The following is a 17,541-nucleotide window of genomic DNA, read 5'->3' as shown; positions in this document are numbered from 1 at the left end:
GAGATTGTCTAAAGGCTCCTCTTGCATTTCTAGAGAGGTAGGAAGTAGGTAGCAGAGAATGAGATACCCTTACACAATTTTGATCATAAGGTTTTAGGCGAAAAGGTCCCTTCTTCGAGTGTTGGCAGACTTTTAATTTAAAAAAAAAAAGTCTTAGATGGTCTATTGGCTGAAATGATTTAGAAGGACATGCTATAGATTTTCACGTATGACAGGATGGGGAGGAAAAAAAAAAGTGGTATACAAAGTATTATGGAAAATTATCTGAGATTGCGTGATGTAGGGAGAAGGCAGAGGTTAAGACCTTACTGATCTGCGCAGCCCTGCAAGACACTTGTGATCAGAACTGACGGGCAATCCCCTCTCCTAAAAGGCACGCAGAGGAGGACGTTTCTGAGAGCAGGTCCCCTTTGGAACTTAAAGAAAGAATGGAGGAAAATGCACTGTACCTGGCTGTGTGTGTCCAGTGGGTACAGTCTTATTCTGACTGCTTGACATTGGTCTCTCCCCTTCTTCTGGCAACTCTGGTTTGCCAGCAGCCACTAGCTGGGCATGCTGTAGCTCTTGGTGGGCTCCTTCCCCTGCTCCTGTTTCACTGTTTTTCAGGGGCAAGGACATCTGGGTTGGGGACCTGTTTGTGATATCAGTGATGCCAATCCCTTTGCTCCAGCTGGAAGCAGAGGAGTTTCTGGATGTGACGGGCACTCCTCCAATCGCTTCTGACATGCGGCTGGGCAGTGCGAAGGAGACAGGTTCTGATGTAGTCAGCGGCGGAGATTTGATGGGCTTTCGCCCCATCTTGGGTGAGAAGGCATGGGGTTTGCAGGCCTTCTCTTCGGCCGGGCTCAGGTCCAGAGTAAAGAAGGGACTCATCTTCTCTTGGAAAGGGGAGACTGGCTCAGAGCTCGTGGCACTGCCTGGTGTCTGGGACTGGCTGCCTGATTCTAAATCCTTCTTTAGTAGGCTTGGCTTCTCCTTATTTATGCCAACTGACTCCAGCAGGGAGGTACTGCTATCCAGGCACTCAGACTCTGCTTGGGGCGGGCTGCACTGAAAAGACATTGGGTCAAAATCCAGGCTAGCGACTCCGATATCCGGTGGGCTCAGGTCCACATCCTCAGCAGATCGAGGAGAAATCAGGGCAGGAACGTGGATGAGCCCCTCGTCCCCATCACTGTCGTTGTCGTGGGGAAGGTTGTCGTAAGAATTGCAGCGATTCATGTTTCCTAAGAGCTCTCCATTGAAGGAAGCAGACAATGCGTCGCTACTGGACCTAGGTCTTCTGGGTCGAAACAGTTTAGATTCACCTAGGAACGAGTAGATACATATGGATTAGCGTCAAAACCTTACTGTCCAGGAGGAGATGGTTCGGTGTTGGTTTAAAAGTAGTCTTAAGGCGGTGTGCAAGAGGCTCACCTGGTGAACTCTAAACACAAAAGTAATGTAGTTAGCAGTAAGTGTTAATTACGTTTGCTCAAACTCTTTTACAGCAGTTGTCAGGTCCAATTTAGTCTGAAACGAAGCTGTTTGCAAAAGCAAAACTAGTTTTAAGTGTGCTGTAGACCTAAGGCGCTCTCAGAAAGCATTTTCCTTCCCGATGCCGTCTTTTCCACCTTAGAACAGAAAGAGGGAGATGGCAAAGAATGAATGTAAGGGGTGCCGGCTCTACAAAAGCGGGAGGCTTGCCTTTTTTACCTTGGAAGGAAAGACAAGACCTGAAGAGCATTTCTCTGTGACACCCATCTGTGTCGGGCAGCGGTAAGCTGCTTCATTAATTAGCAAGTCCAGCTTTTACCGGAGGGGTGGAAAATCAGCTTTGTTGAGTATCTGCAGTCAGTGATGTCAAACTGCCTTTTTTAATCCACATGCATTAAAAGTGCAGGTACAATTTTGTCTTACCATCAACAGCATGTAGAGAGGTAAGCGATTCTTCGCTTTTAGCTGAGCGAAGAGTCCCGCTGTCTCCTCGTCCACCTAAGGAAATGCAACCGAGACAGTGAGAAGCTGAATTACAAAAGTGGTTTCTATTTGGCTATGTAATGGTGGCAGAAAAAAACAAATGGGTTTCTAGCAACAGCGCCAGTGTTCTGAGAGTAATGGTTGTGCTTTTTTGTTTTGGGGCTGGGTTTTTTTGGTTTTGTTTTTACTCCAAAGCCCTTAAATAAAACCTTTATCCCGATCGACTGTTAATACGCTTTACTGTCTAAGACAGAGGTAGTCCTGTTTTGCACGGGAGACTGGCCTACAGAGGTCCCTTTCAGCCAGTCTTAAAGGACATTCATATAATATGTTTATTATTCTGAAGACTATAGGGTTATAATTTGAAAATGGCACCAGGGAGGAGACGGGATAAAAGTCCTCACTGGCCCATGTTTAGGGATTTGTGGTGTGTTTTACCACAAAAACATATTGTTGCTATTTTTAAATTTGGAAAGGGCTGAAAATTCAGAGTCTACATACGCTGGATGTGGCTACAAAAGGTTGTTGGATGCCTTCTCTAGTTACGCTGGTATAGCTTTTGGGGTGAATGTGTTTGTGGAAAAGTTCCTTCACCTAGTTTAATTGTGTCTTTTGAGAGCAGCAAAGGGAGCCAGAACTGCATTCTTGTTTCATAATAAGAGCATCAGAAGGAATTATGCTGAGACTTATTACAGCGGTGCCCATATATTGTCTTTCAAAAACTACTCTGAGAAAAGCGTTGGAGGAGCGTGCGCTCTAGCAGGTTTGGCTCTTGAGCTAATGCAAGATCCATTTAGGAAAAACAGCAGTTAACTGAAGATGTTATGCATGGCTTGAACGCTAGAAGGAGATAGAAGCACACTGTAAATGTGAATTCTGCTTTGCTGAAAACCCCAGGTTTTTGGAAGCTGGATTTGCACCCTTACCTGCCAGGGCTATGGCTTTCATTTCCGAGGGCTCACTGGGATTGCGCTGCAGTTTGCGTTTGGACACAGATGACGATGATTTTCCCAGGTTGAAGAAGGAACGCCAACTGCCAACTGGCGATTTCTTCATCTTGCTGGGCGGTCGTTTTCTGGAGTGAGAAAACAGAGCAAATCGTTGGAGGGGGAAGCTGCATTTAGTTCCTGCTACTGGTTGGTTATTAGCACTATCTGGTTTCTGCTGAAACAAAGCTTAGAAACTCGGTCTCTCTTAAAGAGCTGAGGATGTTTGCATTCTTACAGCTCAGCCCTAAAGTCTTGCTGGGTAAATTCCACCCAACTATGCAAAGCGGGTGCAATGCAGGTGAGCAAAGGCTCCATACTGGTACAGTACAGCAGCTAAGGGATGGCTTTTATTTAGCTGGCAGATGCACCAGCTCTCTGAGGAACTGTGCAGCCATAAAAGGTATTCAAAAGCATCTCTCGCTCGTGCTGTAAAATCACATTCGTCTCCTCCCGCTGCCGTACTTAATTTCTAGCATCATCAAGTCTATCCAACTGCTCCGCTTTGAGGGGAACCTGGATTTGTTACAGGCAATTAGTCCCGAAATCTGGAAAACCCCAACGTTTCCAGGCGTTTACCCTGTTTACATTTCTGTCTGCGTGACTAGTACAGGCATCTATATGCATCACATACAACATGGCTTCATACATTTAATGATAACTCTGCTAAAAAGGAGGGGAGGGAGTGGCACAGAAGTTACAGGGCTAAACTAAGTCCACCAGACGATTGATGTAAGCTGAATCCTCACAGAGTCCAAAGCAGGTGGAGAACTGGCCACAATACTTTATATACGACTAGCGTAAGTCAATATTGGCAAGCTTTTGCTGTAATCAAAAAAAAACCCCAGTTATGACACATGCTGGAAAGGAAACTCATCTCTACCTTTCGGATGGAAAGTCTATGACCGTGTGGAATTTCCCCTGTAAAGCTGCAGGGCCTTCTCCCACTTCTATGTATTTGCTGTCTGCCACGATGGGAGAGTTGATCTGGGCTTGTGTCCGTGCCTGTGCCTCCTCCAGCGTGAGCAGCTTTGTGGAAGGAGAGGACACCAACAGAGACTTGGGCCGTGATAAAGAACTGTGCCCTGTAAGGGAGAACCACAGGCAACCCGGAGAATCAGAAAACAGCAGTACGGAGATCAAAGCTCTGGGTCTGTGTGTCTAGGGAGGTGCTGTGTTTTTTCTAAAGCTTTGTTATCCCAGCCACTGAAAGATGTGGTCAAAATAACCATTTTGTCAGAGGTATGTTTATGACAAAAAAGAAAAAAAATCTCAATTATGAGGGCAGCTTAGTGTGTTTTGAAAAGGGGGGGGGGGGGAAGGCAGAGGGAAGCAGGTAGGTTAGAAACCTTCACTGACATACTTTACTTAAGCTTCATCTGCATGCAAAAGTCTGAGTAGAAAGTGATGGTTTTTCTTCTCGGAACGCTTGGCTTCAGTCATTCCCAGCCAGGTTCCACCTCGTGGTGCAACAGGAAATGCCATGTGTGACTTAAGTTGCTACAAACTAATGCGCAGATGGACATAGTAAACAGAATCTAGCTGTGTGTCTTGCCCTTGGCCTTTTTTACAGCTTGTGCTTGTTTTTGGAGATGAATGTTTAAGTTTTTGTAAAAGTAGTTGATGTTGCCTCCTGCTGCTAGGATCTGTTAAGTCAGCTTGCAGTGTAGAGGAGACTGCTACAGAGGAGCACAAGGAGCCTCTTGTACGAGCAGCTGTCTTTTGTTTGACATTGCTTATTGTGCAAGTGTTTATATGGTTATTCTCACAGGAGTTAAGGGGTTGGGGGGGAAGCATGTCATCCCTTCACATCAACATCCTTTTAGCATCACAGCTCTTGTGTGTGCAGTCTCATGTGTGTTTGTCAGCTATATATGCTACCTTGGATGCAGTTTGGGTTCCAGCGGTCTTTGCAATAGCCTTACCCGGAATGGCTTAAAGCAGACTTGGGAATACCACTTTCACCTCTTATGGGCGGGTACGGGCCAGAAGCCGCCCTCAAAAACAGAGGTGCGCTGAGGAGCCTTGCTGTAGCACAGTATTCCTGCGCTTAGCTGATACACTGTGAAATAGCCTGACCCTCCTCCCCGCCAGTTTTGTGTCAAAGCACACTGAATGCAAACGACCAAGTCATTAAACAATTAGCTGAATTTACATGGTCCATTCTAAGCCTGGATAATCATTTGGCTTGGATTCTTAGTGTGCTTATCTTCCCCTGGCAGAGCTCAGCCTGCTGTGGGCTATTACTGTTCAGCCAAGCTAACCTCTGGCTCCTATTGACTTAAAATTGCCTTCCAGTAGGAACAAAAGCTGGACTCGGAGCAACTCTGCTATCCGAAGTAGAGGTAGGGCTTGTTTAAAAGCGGGGAGCAGCAAATATACTGGAAAAACAGCAGCTCTCTGTACTCCACAGGTGGTGGTAACTGCACTGACTGTGCACGCTTCATCGGAAGGGCAGGTTACCAAAGCAGATGGTACGTGCTTAATGCTGCTTAGGAGTAATAATAGCTTGTGGTATCCACGTTTGTTGATCTAACATACAGAGTAAACTTTCTTCCTGGTGCAACTCTGCTCGTTTTCGATGGAACAGGTCTACTTATGGCCTTAGTAGTTACTCAAGGGAATGTGTGGGTTCCAAGGCTGAATGATGTTTCAAGTGCTCCAGGGTTGGGCACAAATGCGTCGCAGTTCATTCCTCATCCTAAAGCCACAAATCGGCAACACAAGCAGAGAACTGGGCAATAGCTGTAAGGCCAGCGCAGACTGAGCCATGGGGCTGGATGGCCCTGCTAATTAACCCATGCAGACTATGCAGAAGAAATAACCAGGACAGCAGATGTCAAAATATTCCCTGTTGAGAGCAAGACTAAGTTTCTTAGTGTCAACATTACTGAGCAGAGAGGGCTTTCTTTGAATTGGTTCATTTCTACTTGTGTTCTAAGGTGCTGATAAGGGTAGGCAGATCATGCATTGTGTTGTGCTGCGAGACAGCTCAAATGGATAAGCATGCAGGAGCGTTGATGATGATGGTTTTAAAAAGAAGGGGAGGGAGCAGGGGGGACAAAGACTTAAGAGATTCCTTACAACTTCCCAGTGCTAGGACATAAAAGTAGCAGCCAAATGTTAAGAAGTGCACTTCTGTAGAGCATCCTTGCCTTCTAAGAAAGGTACTGACGGTAATTTCTAAAACCAGGCTATATTTGCCAGGTTCTAACATCACAACCCTGGAAATGTGTCCTCTAGGTTATAGTAAAAACATATTTCCACTGTCCCAGGGGAGGCTCGGATACCCGTTAACTGTCTGCTACCTTTTTTGATCAAGGTAAAGCTAGTGGAGGAAGACACGCACCGGCTCCATCTCGTATGACTGAGCTGAGTTTGGAACTGAAGAGGACGTCCACGTGGTTCAAGATGAATTCCACGACTACTGACTGGATTCGCACCTCCATGAAGGCAGCTGTTCCACTGAAGCAGGCGGACTCGATCTGCTTTGATCTGAAGAAAAGGCGGATTAAATGAAATGCGAACAGCCAGAAGAACATGGGAAGATGCGCTCCTTTTGGGTAAAGCTTCGGCATGTCTTGAGCTATTGTGCCTGGTTGCTCAGGCAGACGAGACTTTAGGGGCAGTTCGGTGATTAAATCTCATCAAAGCATTACACAAGTGATCATACTGGCTAGTGATGTATATCCAGATGTTGGGTTTGAGTCTTACTGAAATGGCAAGAGGAACGCTGGGTCTAAAGGGAAAAGGAGTGTGTGGCAGGTCCTGATCTAGGTAAACGAACTGCACGCGCAAAGCGGGGAGCTTTTTGTTAACGTATTTCCAGATACTGCGAATGGCGGCAGTTTAATGCAGTGGCATCGTACAAAGCTCACTGTGGCCTTCTAATGTGATTTTTCCCTCTAGCAAGGGGAATGTCTCCAACCGATCCTGCTCGGCAAGTACCCCAATATTCACAAAAGCAAACTCAAACAAGAGATCATTTGACTGCTTGTGGGTGAATTGCCAGAAAGGAGAAAAGAGCTTTACTCTCATTAACTGCACCCAGGGGAATCTATGACTCGGATTTCTCAGGTCGGTAACAAAAGCGGTCCAGAAATCAATACAATAGAGGCCAGGGTGACTTTTTTTTTCTCCTTTTAAAGCAAAATTTTTAAATTACACCATTAATTTTAAACCACCCTATTACACACCTTCAAAACAAATTTTAGGGGACAGATTTATCCAAGATAATTTCTGTAAGTTTGAATTTTTGCAGCTAAAAGCTGTCAAATTAGACTCTAGAGACTTACACAATGGGAACAAATTTTCCTGGATGATCAAGGACACGCTGGTCTCATCTAACCAGGAGAGGGGAAATTATCATCTAGAAAGGAGGGGTGGGGCAATCCTTCCTTGCCGCTACTTGACCTGCAGTCTGTGGAATCGCATTGTGATGAGACAGAGTAACACTGGGGTGTTCTCTCCGGGGGGCTATTTTACATCCCTAGTTCAGGAGCTCGCCAGCTGGTCTCGAGCCCCTGCTTAGAATAACTTCCCGTTAGGAATTTTACAGGAGGAGAAGAGCACATTGGATAGAAGAAAGGAAGATCTCTTCCTCAACTGCTGAAAGTTACGATTTTCTGGAGAACAGGTATCTGTCTCTTTTATAAATATAAAAACTTGTCTTGTATAGAAATGGGAAAAATAAAGATAGTACCTTAGGAGATTTGGAGCCCAGACGATTGCCAAGTTCTTAGTGTGCATATTTGTGATGGAGCAGTAATCAGCTAGACGAGCTAAGTGTCTCATTAGGAACTCCAGTGTCCTGGAAAACAGGAGGTAGGCAAATGTTCAGCACCAATGAGCAAAGCCATGCTGCAATTTACAAAACAAAAACCCCAGTTCATTATTTTCTTTTGGTTTGACAGCTTGCAGAAAAAAAACACGTTGAACTGTGTACCCTAAGACTGATGGTAAAGCTGTCTTTAGCAAATAATTACGCCGGGGTGGGGCAAGGGGGGAGTCTCTCCTGATTTGTCCAGGCTCTGTGAAAAGACGGTCAAAGCATCTGCTCTCAGTCCAAGGGCTGGATCCAGCAAACACTGCGGTGGATGGCAATAATCTAAATGCCACCAGCACAGCAGGACCTAGAAGCGGAGCGCCCTGGAAAGCCATCGCTTGGCTGCTTTACTGTAACACAGTGCAACAGAAGTACACCCTTTGCACTGTATGTGATAGCACTGCAGTGCTCGTTAGATGGGGGTGGGAAAGGATGTTGAATGTTAATCTTGGTAAGGGGGGGCAGCATTTACTTAGACACCCCAGGATATTGAAAACCAGCAAATTGTATCCGAGTTCTACTTAAGAAATTATTGGCTACAGGCTCCCTATAGGTATATAAGGCAGATACAAGGTTAAACTTCAGAGGCTTCTGTTTATTTAAAAAAAATGAAATACATTTTTTTTTTACTATTAAACACTACTGCTACCCCGAGCACGAGGTGGTAATGAAAATGCTGATGTAGCCTCCTCAGTGCTGTTGCTTGGCAGCAGCCCTGGCTCAGGTCTGTCTTGCTGCATATCCTATTCTGGGGGGGGGGGAGCAGAATGGGGGGCTTTGGGGCTCAAAATTACACAACCGGCCAAGGCCTGAAGTGAAGACGGATGGTTGTGGGTGGAAGCAAAACGACGGACATCTGCACCGCCCTGCCAAAGGCTGGGTTACCTGCATGGATCTTCCCATGGCAGAGTAGCAGAAAACGAAAGTGTTGTTTTCCTTTTCCACGCAAACCTCAGGAAAGGAGGAGAGCAGCGGCTCCATCCATCTACATCACTTTACAGCGGGGTGTCTCCCACACCCCCTCTCCGGTCTAAGACTAAGCCACACGCAGGCATCGCAATCTCCAAGTTGGACAAGTTTGTTACCCCCATAAAATAAGAGTCATTTTAGGGAAGAGGTGGAATGCACCCGAGAACATTAGACAAAGGAGCTGAGTTTATTTCTGAGAAGGCCTTGCCCCCTTAATTAACATAAATAAAATATTACACTTAGTTAATACAAAGTACCAGCTATTACACTAATTATTTATTGAAAGAGCAAGTAGCACACATCGATAGCTTGTAACACATTAGTTAACCATTCTAATTAGTTAAGACTAATTATGATATATAATAAGTTATTGATATTCAAATACTATATAATGAGTTATACCACTCAGGCACAGCATTGCAATTGTCCACCTAATCCCCATACATTATAATAATTAATATTAAAATGTTATTAACAAATTATTATGAATAGTTATCAAAGAGTTCTCAATATCTAAATAACTATCCTCATGCATTACAGCTGGCCACTCAGGGTGCAGAATCATAACTGGTTCTACAAATTAACATACATTAGAATAATAAACGGCATTATGATCCGATATTAATAGCCAAATAGCCATCTGCATACACTATAAATGGTCATCTAAACCACTCAGGACACCGCATCACACCTGGTCCGGCTACTCATAATAGTTATTGATATTTAAATAACTCTTTCAACAGACATTGTAATCAGCTATTTATACCAATTACAATACATAACTAGAATACATAATTAGTTATTAATACTATTTAAAGAATCATTAACATACAGTATTATACTGTTATTAATACCAATCACCACGCTTTTTAGTCTGATGCCTATTTACCATACCCTGCCATAATTTTTAATGCCTATGACCATTAACGTGTTGTTATACTTAGTCAAGACTCATCACTTTTAGTTATTAGTATTAATTAGATTTGAATATATTATTATAATTAGCTGGTGATTTTTAAACACCGTATTATAATTAGTTATTCTACTAGAGCATAGTTATAATTTGCTAGTTACTATTATTGCTGGGGGGGGGGAATCTGAGACAAAATACACTTGACCAAATTAAACTGAAGGCCTGAACCAATTTTTGGGCTACATTTCCCTTTTTTTAATTGTGATTCCTAGAGCTGGTATTGTGCCCGCCCCCCCCCCCCCCCAATAAAACTATTTCCTTAGTGATACCAGCCTCTTCTGATACAAGAAGCTTGTATTTGCCTCCTCTATGTAGTTTCCAAGGAAGTCAAATAAGACTATGCAAAGTATATAGTGTTTGTCTGGTCATGAGCTAATTAAAATATAAATCAACTTTATATAGCCATAAACCATTTTAATAGACAGAGGCACAGTGCGGCTTATCCAGGGAAAACTGGAATCGTATCATTTCACTCCTGAAACGCTAGCAATAATAAAATGCCGAGCTATAACCAGAGTAAAGGCTGCACTAACCTGTAGTGAGGAGGGGGCAGCTGTTGGATGACATCGTGGATTTTAACCAACCGTTCTTCATCTGTAGCCGCAGAAACAGCGTCCTGGAACAAGGCAGGAAGGGATTTAGCTGCAAGTAAGACCAGATACCTGCCACAGCACCTTGAACCACGTGGCCAATGTACTGTTCTTCAGTAGCGAGGCGGATTTTGTTGTTCTTCTCTACCTTCGGAGAGGCGTCTGTCTCTCGGGGACAGACCGGCACACAGATAATGTGAGAAAGGCCAAGTAAATCGAGATCTGGGCCACTTTATAGCTTAATTGTACAAAGCAATTCCTTGCAGAGGGCGTTCAGCTCCAAGTAGCATTTGCTTCTAATCCCACTCCTGTTTGAGAAATCATTGGGGAATGGCAAACGATGGGGGAATTCTTGCAAAGCATTGGTAGCGTCCCAATAACCTTCTGCCAGGGCCCCAAAAGTGGAATCATTAGGGTGTGGCATGGGGGCCAAAGGCACGTGTGAGTAAACCTAAGGGGGAAACAGAAAAGGGACCTCAAACCCGGGGCACTGCTGCGCTTTTGAAATGGCGGGGTGCTACCAGCAGCGGGAATTTGGTGTGCGGGTGGCACAAAGCGGATTGGTGTTAGGCTGGTAATTTTGGAGATATGTGCTTCTGATCTCTCTAAAAACCCCAACTTAGGCAGAAGTGAGACAAAGAAAGGCATGTGGGAGACAGGTGCTGCCGGATCCTTTTCAGTATTTCTCTCTTCGACCCGTTGTGGATGAAGTCACGCTGAAGTGGAAAGTGAAAGGCATTGCCTCATACTTACTGAGAACTTCTCGTAGAGTTGATAGGTCAGCAGAGGGTTTGGGAGTTCACGGAAGTACAGCTTGCAGAGGGAGCCCACGCAGTGAATGTCTTGGATGTAAATATCCTTTGTCAAGTCAGGAATCTGCTCGGAGTCAAACTCGTGGCTGGAAATGAGAACAGAAAAATGGGCAAAGGGGTTTGAAAAAGAGGAATGAAAATAAAACCCAGCGCAAATTACAGTCAAGAAAAGCAAGGGTTTCCTGATTTACAGGAAAAAATACATACTTAGTCACCAAAGCCACACGACCCATGGTTGTGGTGCTGCTAGACTGGATTTTTCCAAAATGAGACTTTTTTTTTTCCTCTTCTTCTCATAAGGCATTTTCAATTAGTTTTACAACTGATTGGCTAGTCTGCAATCCCTTTTCCTGCAACAGGGCCTTTCACGAAGTCTCCAGAGAATGTCTTCCAAGACCATGGAGACAATCTGAATATTTAACTCCCAAGGGCTGTGACTGGGAGCTGCCCGGAGGAGGAGTGCCCACAGGTCTGAATGAAAGCTGCTGTCCCTTTGCATTTCAAAGGCCTGGAAATTGAAATGATAAAACAGCAGCGCCATCAGCAGCTGCTGCACATGGAAACTAGTGTGTGCAGAAATTCCTCGGGGACAAGCTGGTGAGCTGAGCACGCCCTCTGCTACAGGGTGAAGAGAGCCAGGAACCACATGAAGAAAACGCTTGAGCATTCCCTTGGTTTTCAGAGAGAGCAAAACCAAAATCACAAATGTTCATGAAATAAAAGCTGAGCTTAGAAGGCCGAGGGCTGGCTCGCTGCTCATGTATGTGCATGGAAAGTGCTGTTTCAAATTAGCAGGACAGATTTGCAGGGACTAGCGTGGTGAGTCAGGCCACAGGGAGCTCCGAGAACACGGCTGCTCCAGCTGAAGCTCGGTTTCCCTACAACGGTCTTTAAGCTGTAAACCAAAACTGCTTATCATCGACGCGGGGAGTCATCCTGTCTACACTACAACCACAACAATGTTGGGGGCTTGGTGGCAACATCCCTGGCTTCTCCCCCTGTCCAAGCCAGGCAATTTGTAACACAGGAGATAGATAGATGAAACATGCCTTCAGCACAGCTCAAACACTGAGCTCGCCTCTCTCTGCCTACAGGACAGACCCAGTTTGCACCCGCGTCCAAGGCACCAGGCGTATTTGTAACTGCAGCGGTCAACCGTACATCCCTTACAAGATCAGGAAGGAGCTCCTTCCTTCTCCCAGACATGAAGGCTGCCTGAGGGAAGCCACTTACTTTTATACTACGCCAGACTGGGGGGCAGAAGAGGTCTCTACTTCTTCAAACAAGAGGGTGAACAGTCCACCCCAGTTCCTCATCCCAAAGACAGCACAGAAGGAGGAAATAAAGGTCTCTGCCCCAATCCTCAGTGTTCAGTATATACTGCTCCCACAGGCACGTTCTGACTCATCACTCACTCACTCATATCTGGGAGAGAAACTCGTTTCCTGCACTTGGCTCCACAGAAGATGAGGGAGCTCAGAAGGGAGATCAGGGAAAGACACCAACCCACCCCACAGAAATATACTCAGCCTTGGCTGAAATTCTCTGGCCGTATCCTGCTGAACTCCTGGTACTCCGGTATATTTTCCCTAGGAATAAATCTCATGCCGTGTCAGAGACCTATCCCCGCAGAAGCAGAATATGGAGTGAAGAAAGGGAAGCCCTACGTTCAGCCTTTTTTCTCTCTGCACTGGCTGTTTTGAGAACTACATGTTATTTCTTTTGACCCCAAAGGAAGATTTTTATATTTTTTTTAGTAGAAGAATACAACCTCACAGTCTCTCAAAAACCCACCAGAGCCAGGATACAGGGGGACACATACCACCTCAACACTCGCTCTGTTTTGCCTACCAGCCAAATAAAAGGCAGCTACTGCGCTACTGCAGAGCCAACCTCTGTCCTGGAGTAAATCTCCCATGTGGAATAAATTCTCTAACTTTCTCTCCAACCAAAAAGCCCTTTAAATCCGGGAGATCCAATTCTTCTATGTGAAACTTAAGAACAGTGACTCATTTATAAGGATACTGCAGCCCTAGCTTTGAAATAAGCCTAATGATCTGTTTATATAGCTGGAAACCACAGCAATGCAATGTGTCCTACATTAATCAAACACTTAGGAAAATCTGTAGTGATGTAGATGAACAACAGGGACAGTGTTTACAAGTTATGCCTTGTACTCCCTTCCCTTTTGTCTTTGGAACATCTCAGAAAATTGAAAAATAGGCTGTCACTTCAGTCTCTGTACTGTACCGGGGAATTACGCCATTGAAGTTTTAGAAAACCATTTTTAAAGCACCTTTGTAAAACAGGGAAGGGGAAAATGGTCTTGGCAACACAAAGGGAAAAAATGGACTAGGGCAGCGATTAGAAAGATGGTCCAGCACAAGTCAAAGTGGGCAATTAAAGGGATGTAACTGAAGCGAGGGCAAACATTTTATTCAGCCAAGACTGCTGTGGGCAGCAGCTACAATCGGAGTCTTTGGAGCCTGCGTATCAAAGCCTCGGGAGCAGGTTTTTAAAATGGCACTTGCTGTGATGAGAAACGGGATTAAGCTGAACCAGAATAAGCCCATCCATACAAAGGTTTGTACAGTAACTGTACCGGCTCAAACCTGTCCATTGAACTTGGGAGTAGCTGGTACAAAAAGGATATCCTTCATATGGAAAATACCCCTTTGTTGCCTCTGTGAGGCCGTGGGCCTAGGATCAGCACTGGAATTAGTCACATCCCACTAGGTTCCCTCAGCCCCTTCACAACAGAAAAATGCATACCAAATGATGGGGGGGAAAACAGCCTCACAGAAGGATAAAGACCATTTACCGCAATGAGAACGGCTCCTAACACACCTAGCCTTTCCCTGCACAGCCGCGCAGCGTGGCAATGCCACCCACCAAGAATTACGCAAGTATTCTTTGCATGTTACCAATCGCTAATATGTCAGGAGTCCAAAGCAGCACGGAGAAATATCAGCTGCTCAAAAGGGCTCCGGGAGCAAGAGGAAACGGGAATGAAATGTGACAGCACAGTGACACCAGAGCCTTCTGATAACTCTATCCTGAAGGAAAACTTCCTGCAAAATGAGTTCTACTGAACAACCCCGTGTTGCTCCAAAACGGTGGCAAACCTAGCGCACCATCCATCGAGCACCGACTGCACACCCGCATCGGAGCTGCTGGAACAGTCTGCCCCGCAACTGCCACAGTGCAGGCTTCTGACAGCACAGCCTTTGAACCTAGCGCGTGCCTCATTCGTCCCGTGCAGACAGGTCTGTCAAACACAGCGCCCTTACCGTAGTTTCTGGATGTTGGACGCAATCCCAGACAGACGATATATTCCATCCACAATGCCATGTTTCTCAATGAATTCAGTGCAGCTCTTGAGGACCTGGGGGACTAAAGAACAAGTGTTGTTGGTTAGTTGAGTGTGTTTAATAAAGTCCTAGTTCAGGCTGTGGTCTCGTCAGCTGCTACAAACTAAGCCCAGCTGGGCTACTGCTTTAGTTCTTCCTTAGAGGAGAAAGCCTGTGAGAAATTTAACTTGAGGAGTTGGTGTGGAAACTGGTCAGAGGTGTTCCTTGCTTTAAAGAAATGCCAGGATACAAATTGGGTTGAAAAAAGTCAATTCTGGTCAAGCAGAGACAGGGCAGGTCCCATCACAACTCCCACAAGAACTGTGGTGTTAAATTCCATTCCAGAAGAGCTATAAAATTGAGTAAATACAATCTCTTTGGCTAAAGACTTCCTTCGTTTTCAAATCTATACAGGATTAACCTATACTGCTTGGTTTAAGCAAATATAAACATTAAGGAGATGCTACTTTCTGCACCAGGGCCAGGAGAGTTGTTACAACTGATAATTTCATCCCCAGTGTCTACCGGAGCGTGACTGGATTTAGATAGCTACACAACATACCGCACGCTCACAGAAATTGCGGACAGACCGGGGTATGACAAAATGGAAAAAATAAGCCCAGAGGATATAATTAGGTGTCAAGTGAACATTCAAGCCGCTTCACCAGCCGATTCCTTCCAGTTGACTTCTCAGCCTCATGCAGCATCCACTGCCGGAGCTATCTGTCCATCCTCGTAAGCTTAAGGAGGAGCAAACTACTTTTTATTTATAAAAGGGAGATAAAACTGCCCTGAACACAGAAAGAAAGTTAGGATTGAGCTCTTGTGAGCATCAGCAAATCTTCATGGAAAAAACTCTGATCCTTGTGGATTCCTCTGCAAGCCACCTTTTTGCTACAGCTCCTGCGATGATCTAGATTTATTCTTACATTGGATGCCAGGTCTGATCAATTTGCCATGTGACACAGATTCTGAACAGGTCATGTGGCAAATCCCCTTATATCAAGCAGCAAGTGCCATCTGCCAGTCAGTTCTCCTAAGCGCTACTGAACTTAGATGCTCTGTGCTTTCCCCTCCCCAGCCGCTTCACTGCTTTTTTTCCGGCTTGCGACAAACACACAGCTAGAGAAAAGACTCATTTTCAGTGGTTCCCTGGAAGTCAGCAGGCGCATCCTGGGCTAAGGGCACATCTGCTCTGCACTCGAGCACTGGACAGAACAAAACCTGTAAATCCGCGTGGCACGTCAATCTCGCAGGCTCAGCTACAGTAGATTAGGCCCTGGACCTGCGATACTCAAAGATACCAAGAGACAGTCAAAACTGAGTCAGTCAGACTCTAGTATTACGCTACTAGGCATTTACAGCATCTCACCCCAGTTTCCAAAGCAAGGTGCAGACTTTGGGGCAAGCAGAGCCCTTGTACGTTAAGCAATGGCATAGAAAGAGCCTTGGAAACCAAGTGCTGCTTTTGGGGGGGGAAGGAAAACCAGCAGAGGTGATCAGCTCCTGCTCTCCCCTGTGGCTGCAATGGAAATGTCAACTTCCACTAGTGCAGCCAGAAGACATTTGCAGAAGGAAACCTCAGCATCCGCTCTGAAGCTAAAGGTACCTCTCGCAGCCTTGCGAGCTCAGAGTAGCACCACAATTGTTGGCATTAGGAATCAACCAGACACACATTTGGACATCTAAGCCAGGATAAGCAACAGCTTCTCACCGCTGAGCGAACACACATTTGGGGAGCATGTTGGTAAAATGCGCATCGGCCATCCACAACACCGTAAGCGACGTGTCTGAGCACCGAGCAGGCGGAACAGATGGCCCTAATGTTTCAAAAAACGTTTTTGGAGGACAACACTTACCCCTTTACGCAGAAAGACTCAACACCTCTTGAAGAGGAAACTTTTTAAGGCTTTAAGTGGACAGGGAAGGAGTTATATCATACTCGGGCAGTTGCCTAAAGGGCTAAAATATGTTTTGCATTGCACTACAGCGTTAGGAGACAAGCGTCACCCAGGTATAAATCGGTGCAGCAAAGCAGAGATGAGAACAGCACCATCCATTGCAGCGAAGGCAAAGGACAAGGCTTTAGATGCTGACACAGTTAGCGGTGTCTTTTCTTCTGTGAGAAAAGAGAGCACCCTAGCTTGCAAGACGCACTAGACTCACGCTCATTTTGGTTTCACTGAGAACCAAGCAAGACCATGCGAGATGCCCGCATGTGCGTCTCTCCCCACCAGCACCCATTACAAAAGGTGAGAGGTCACAAATCTCATCGGTGAACTGAGCGAGGAGGCTGGGCTCAGCACTGCATCAGCGGCACTTCCTTCTGCCAACTGCCCGACTACGAGAGTCGCAAAGGATTGGGTAAAGGAGTTTACCCAAGTTTTCAAGTGTCGTGGCAAGATCTGCTAATGCTTAGCTGCAAAATCCCAAAGACTTTAACGGTCCGTACTGGAATCTCAATAGGGGTCCCCTTGAAATTAGTAGCACCCGTTGAAATAAATAAATAAGCAAACAAATAAATAGCACATTCCCCGCCTGCCTAATTCCTACCAGGGAAGCTGACGCCGTCTGAGAAGGGCGATGCACACACCGCGTGGGGGAGCCTACACAGACAGCTCTCCTGTTTATCTACATACCGTGAACACCGCTAGGACACCCGCCCGCGCTGCCTAACTGAAGGCCCGTGCCACAGGGAGCCGGCTCTGCGTGTCTCCAAGGCCTTACCCTTCTGGGGTTTATCTAGCTGTGTAAACAAGCAGCATGGTAAGAATGGTATTTATGTACCAGTTCAGCTGAGCAGCAACCTGTTGCGACCACGTGAATCAGGTCATGGGAGAACAGAGGGGAAGGTGAGGGATGCAGCACCAACGACACGCTTCCTGAAGTACTTACTTGTCACGGAAGATCTTGGGCACAGTTAGAATAATTAATACACACTGAAAAAATTCTAGCAGGCTTGTTCTACGCAGTTCCTAATCTGGTTACCAGGACGATCTGTTCTTTAAGCTAAATATATCATGCCAGCACCACAGATATTTTGGGGGAATTCTGCATGGTTGGAGAAGTGACTGAAA

The 17,541-nt window shown here is 45.6% G+C and overlaps 1 protein-coding gene across 7 annotated transcripts in view; it reads right to left on the bottom strand.

The window, feature by feature from the left end:
* Positions 1 to 17,541, bottom strand: part of ARHGAP32 (Rho GTPase activating protein 32) — a 256,290-nt gene that overhangs the window by 4,664 nt on the left and 234,085 nt on the right. For all 7 annotated transcript variants that reach the window (XM_076358639.1, XM_076358640.1, XM_076358637.1 and 4 more), the window contains 9 exons: positions 14,405 to 14,507; positions 11,056 to 11,200; positions 10,246 to 10,328; positions 7,648 to 7,755; positions 6,295 to 6,440; positions 3,829 to 4,030; positions 2,886 to 3,034; positions 1,900 to 1,974; positions 450 to 1,307 (listed from right to left, as the gene is read on the bottom strand). In XM_076358639.1, the coding sequence (XP_076214754.1) occupies positions 450 to 1,307; positions 1,900 to 1,974; positions 2,886 to 3,034; positions 3,829 to 4,030; positions 6,295 to 6,440; positions 7,648 to 7,755; positions 10,246 to 10,328; positions 11,056 to 11,200; positions 14,405 to 14,507 (1,869 nt within the window). The remainder of the gene's footprint in view (positions 1 to 449; positions 1,308 to 1,899; positions 1,975 to 2,885; positions 3,035 to 3,828; positions 4,031 to 6,294; positions 6,441 to 7,647; positions 7,756 to 10,245; positions 10,329 to 11,055; positions 11,201 to 14,404; positions 14,508 to 17,541) is intronic.

This window comes from Aptenodytes patagonicus, chromosome 23 (genome assembly GCF_965638725.1).
Source record: "Aptenodytes patagonicus chromosome 23, bAptPat1.pri.cur, whole genome shotgun sequence".
Taxonomy (NCBI): Eukaryota; Metazoa; Chordata; class Aves; order Sphenisciformes; family Spheniscidae; genus Aptenodytes; species Aptenodytes patagonicus.
The sequence above is the reverse complement of the archived record's forward strand: the minus strand, read 5'-3'. Positions and strand labels throughout refer to the sequence as shown.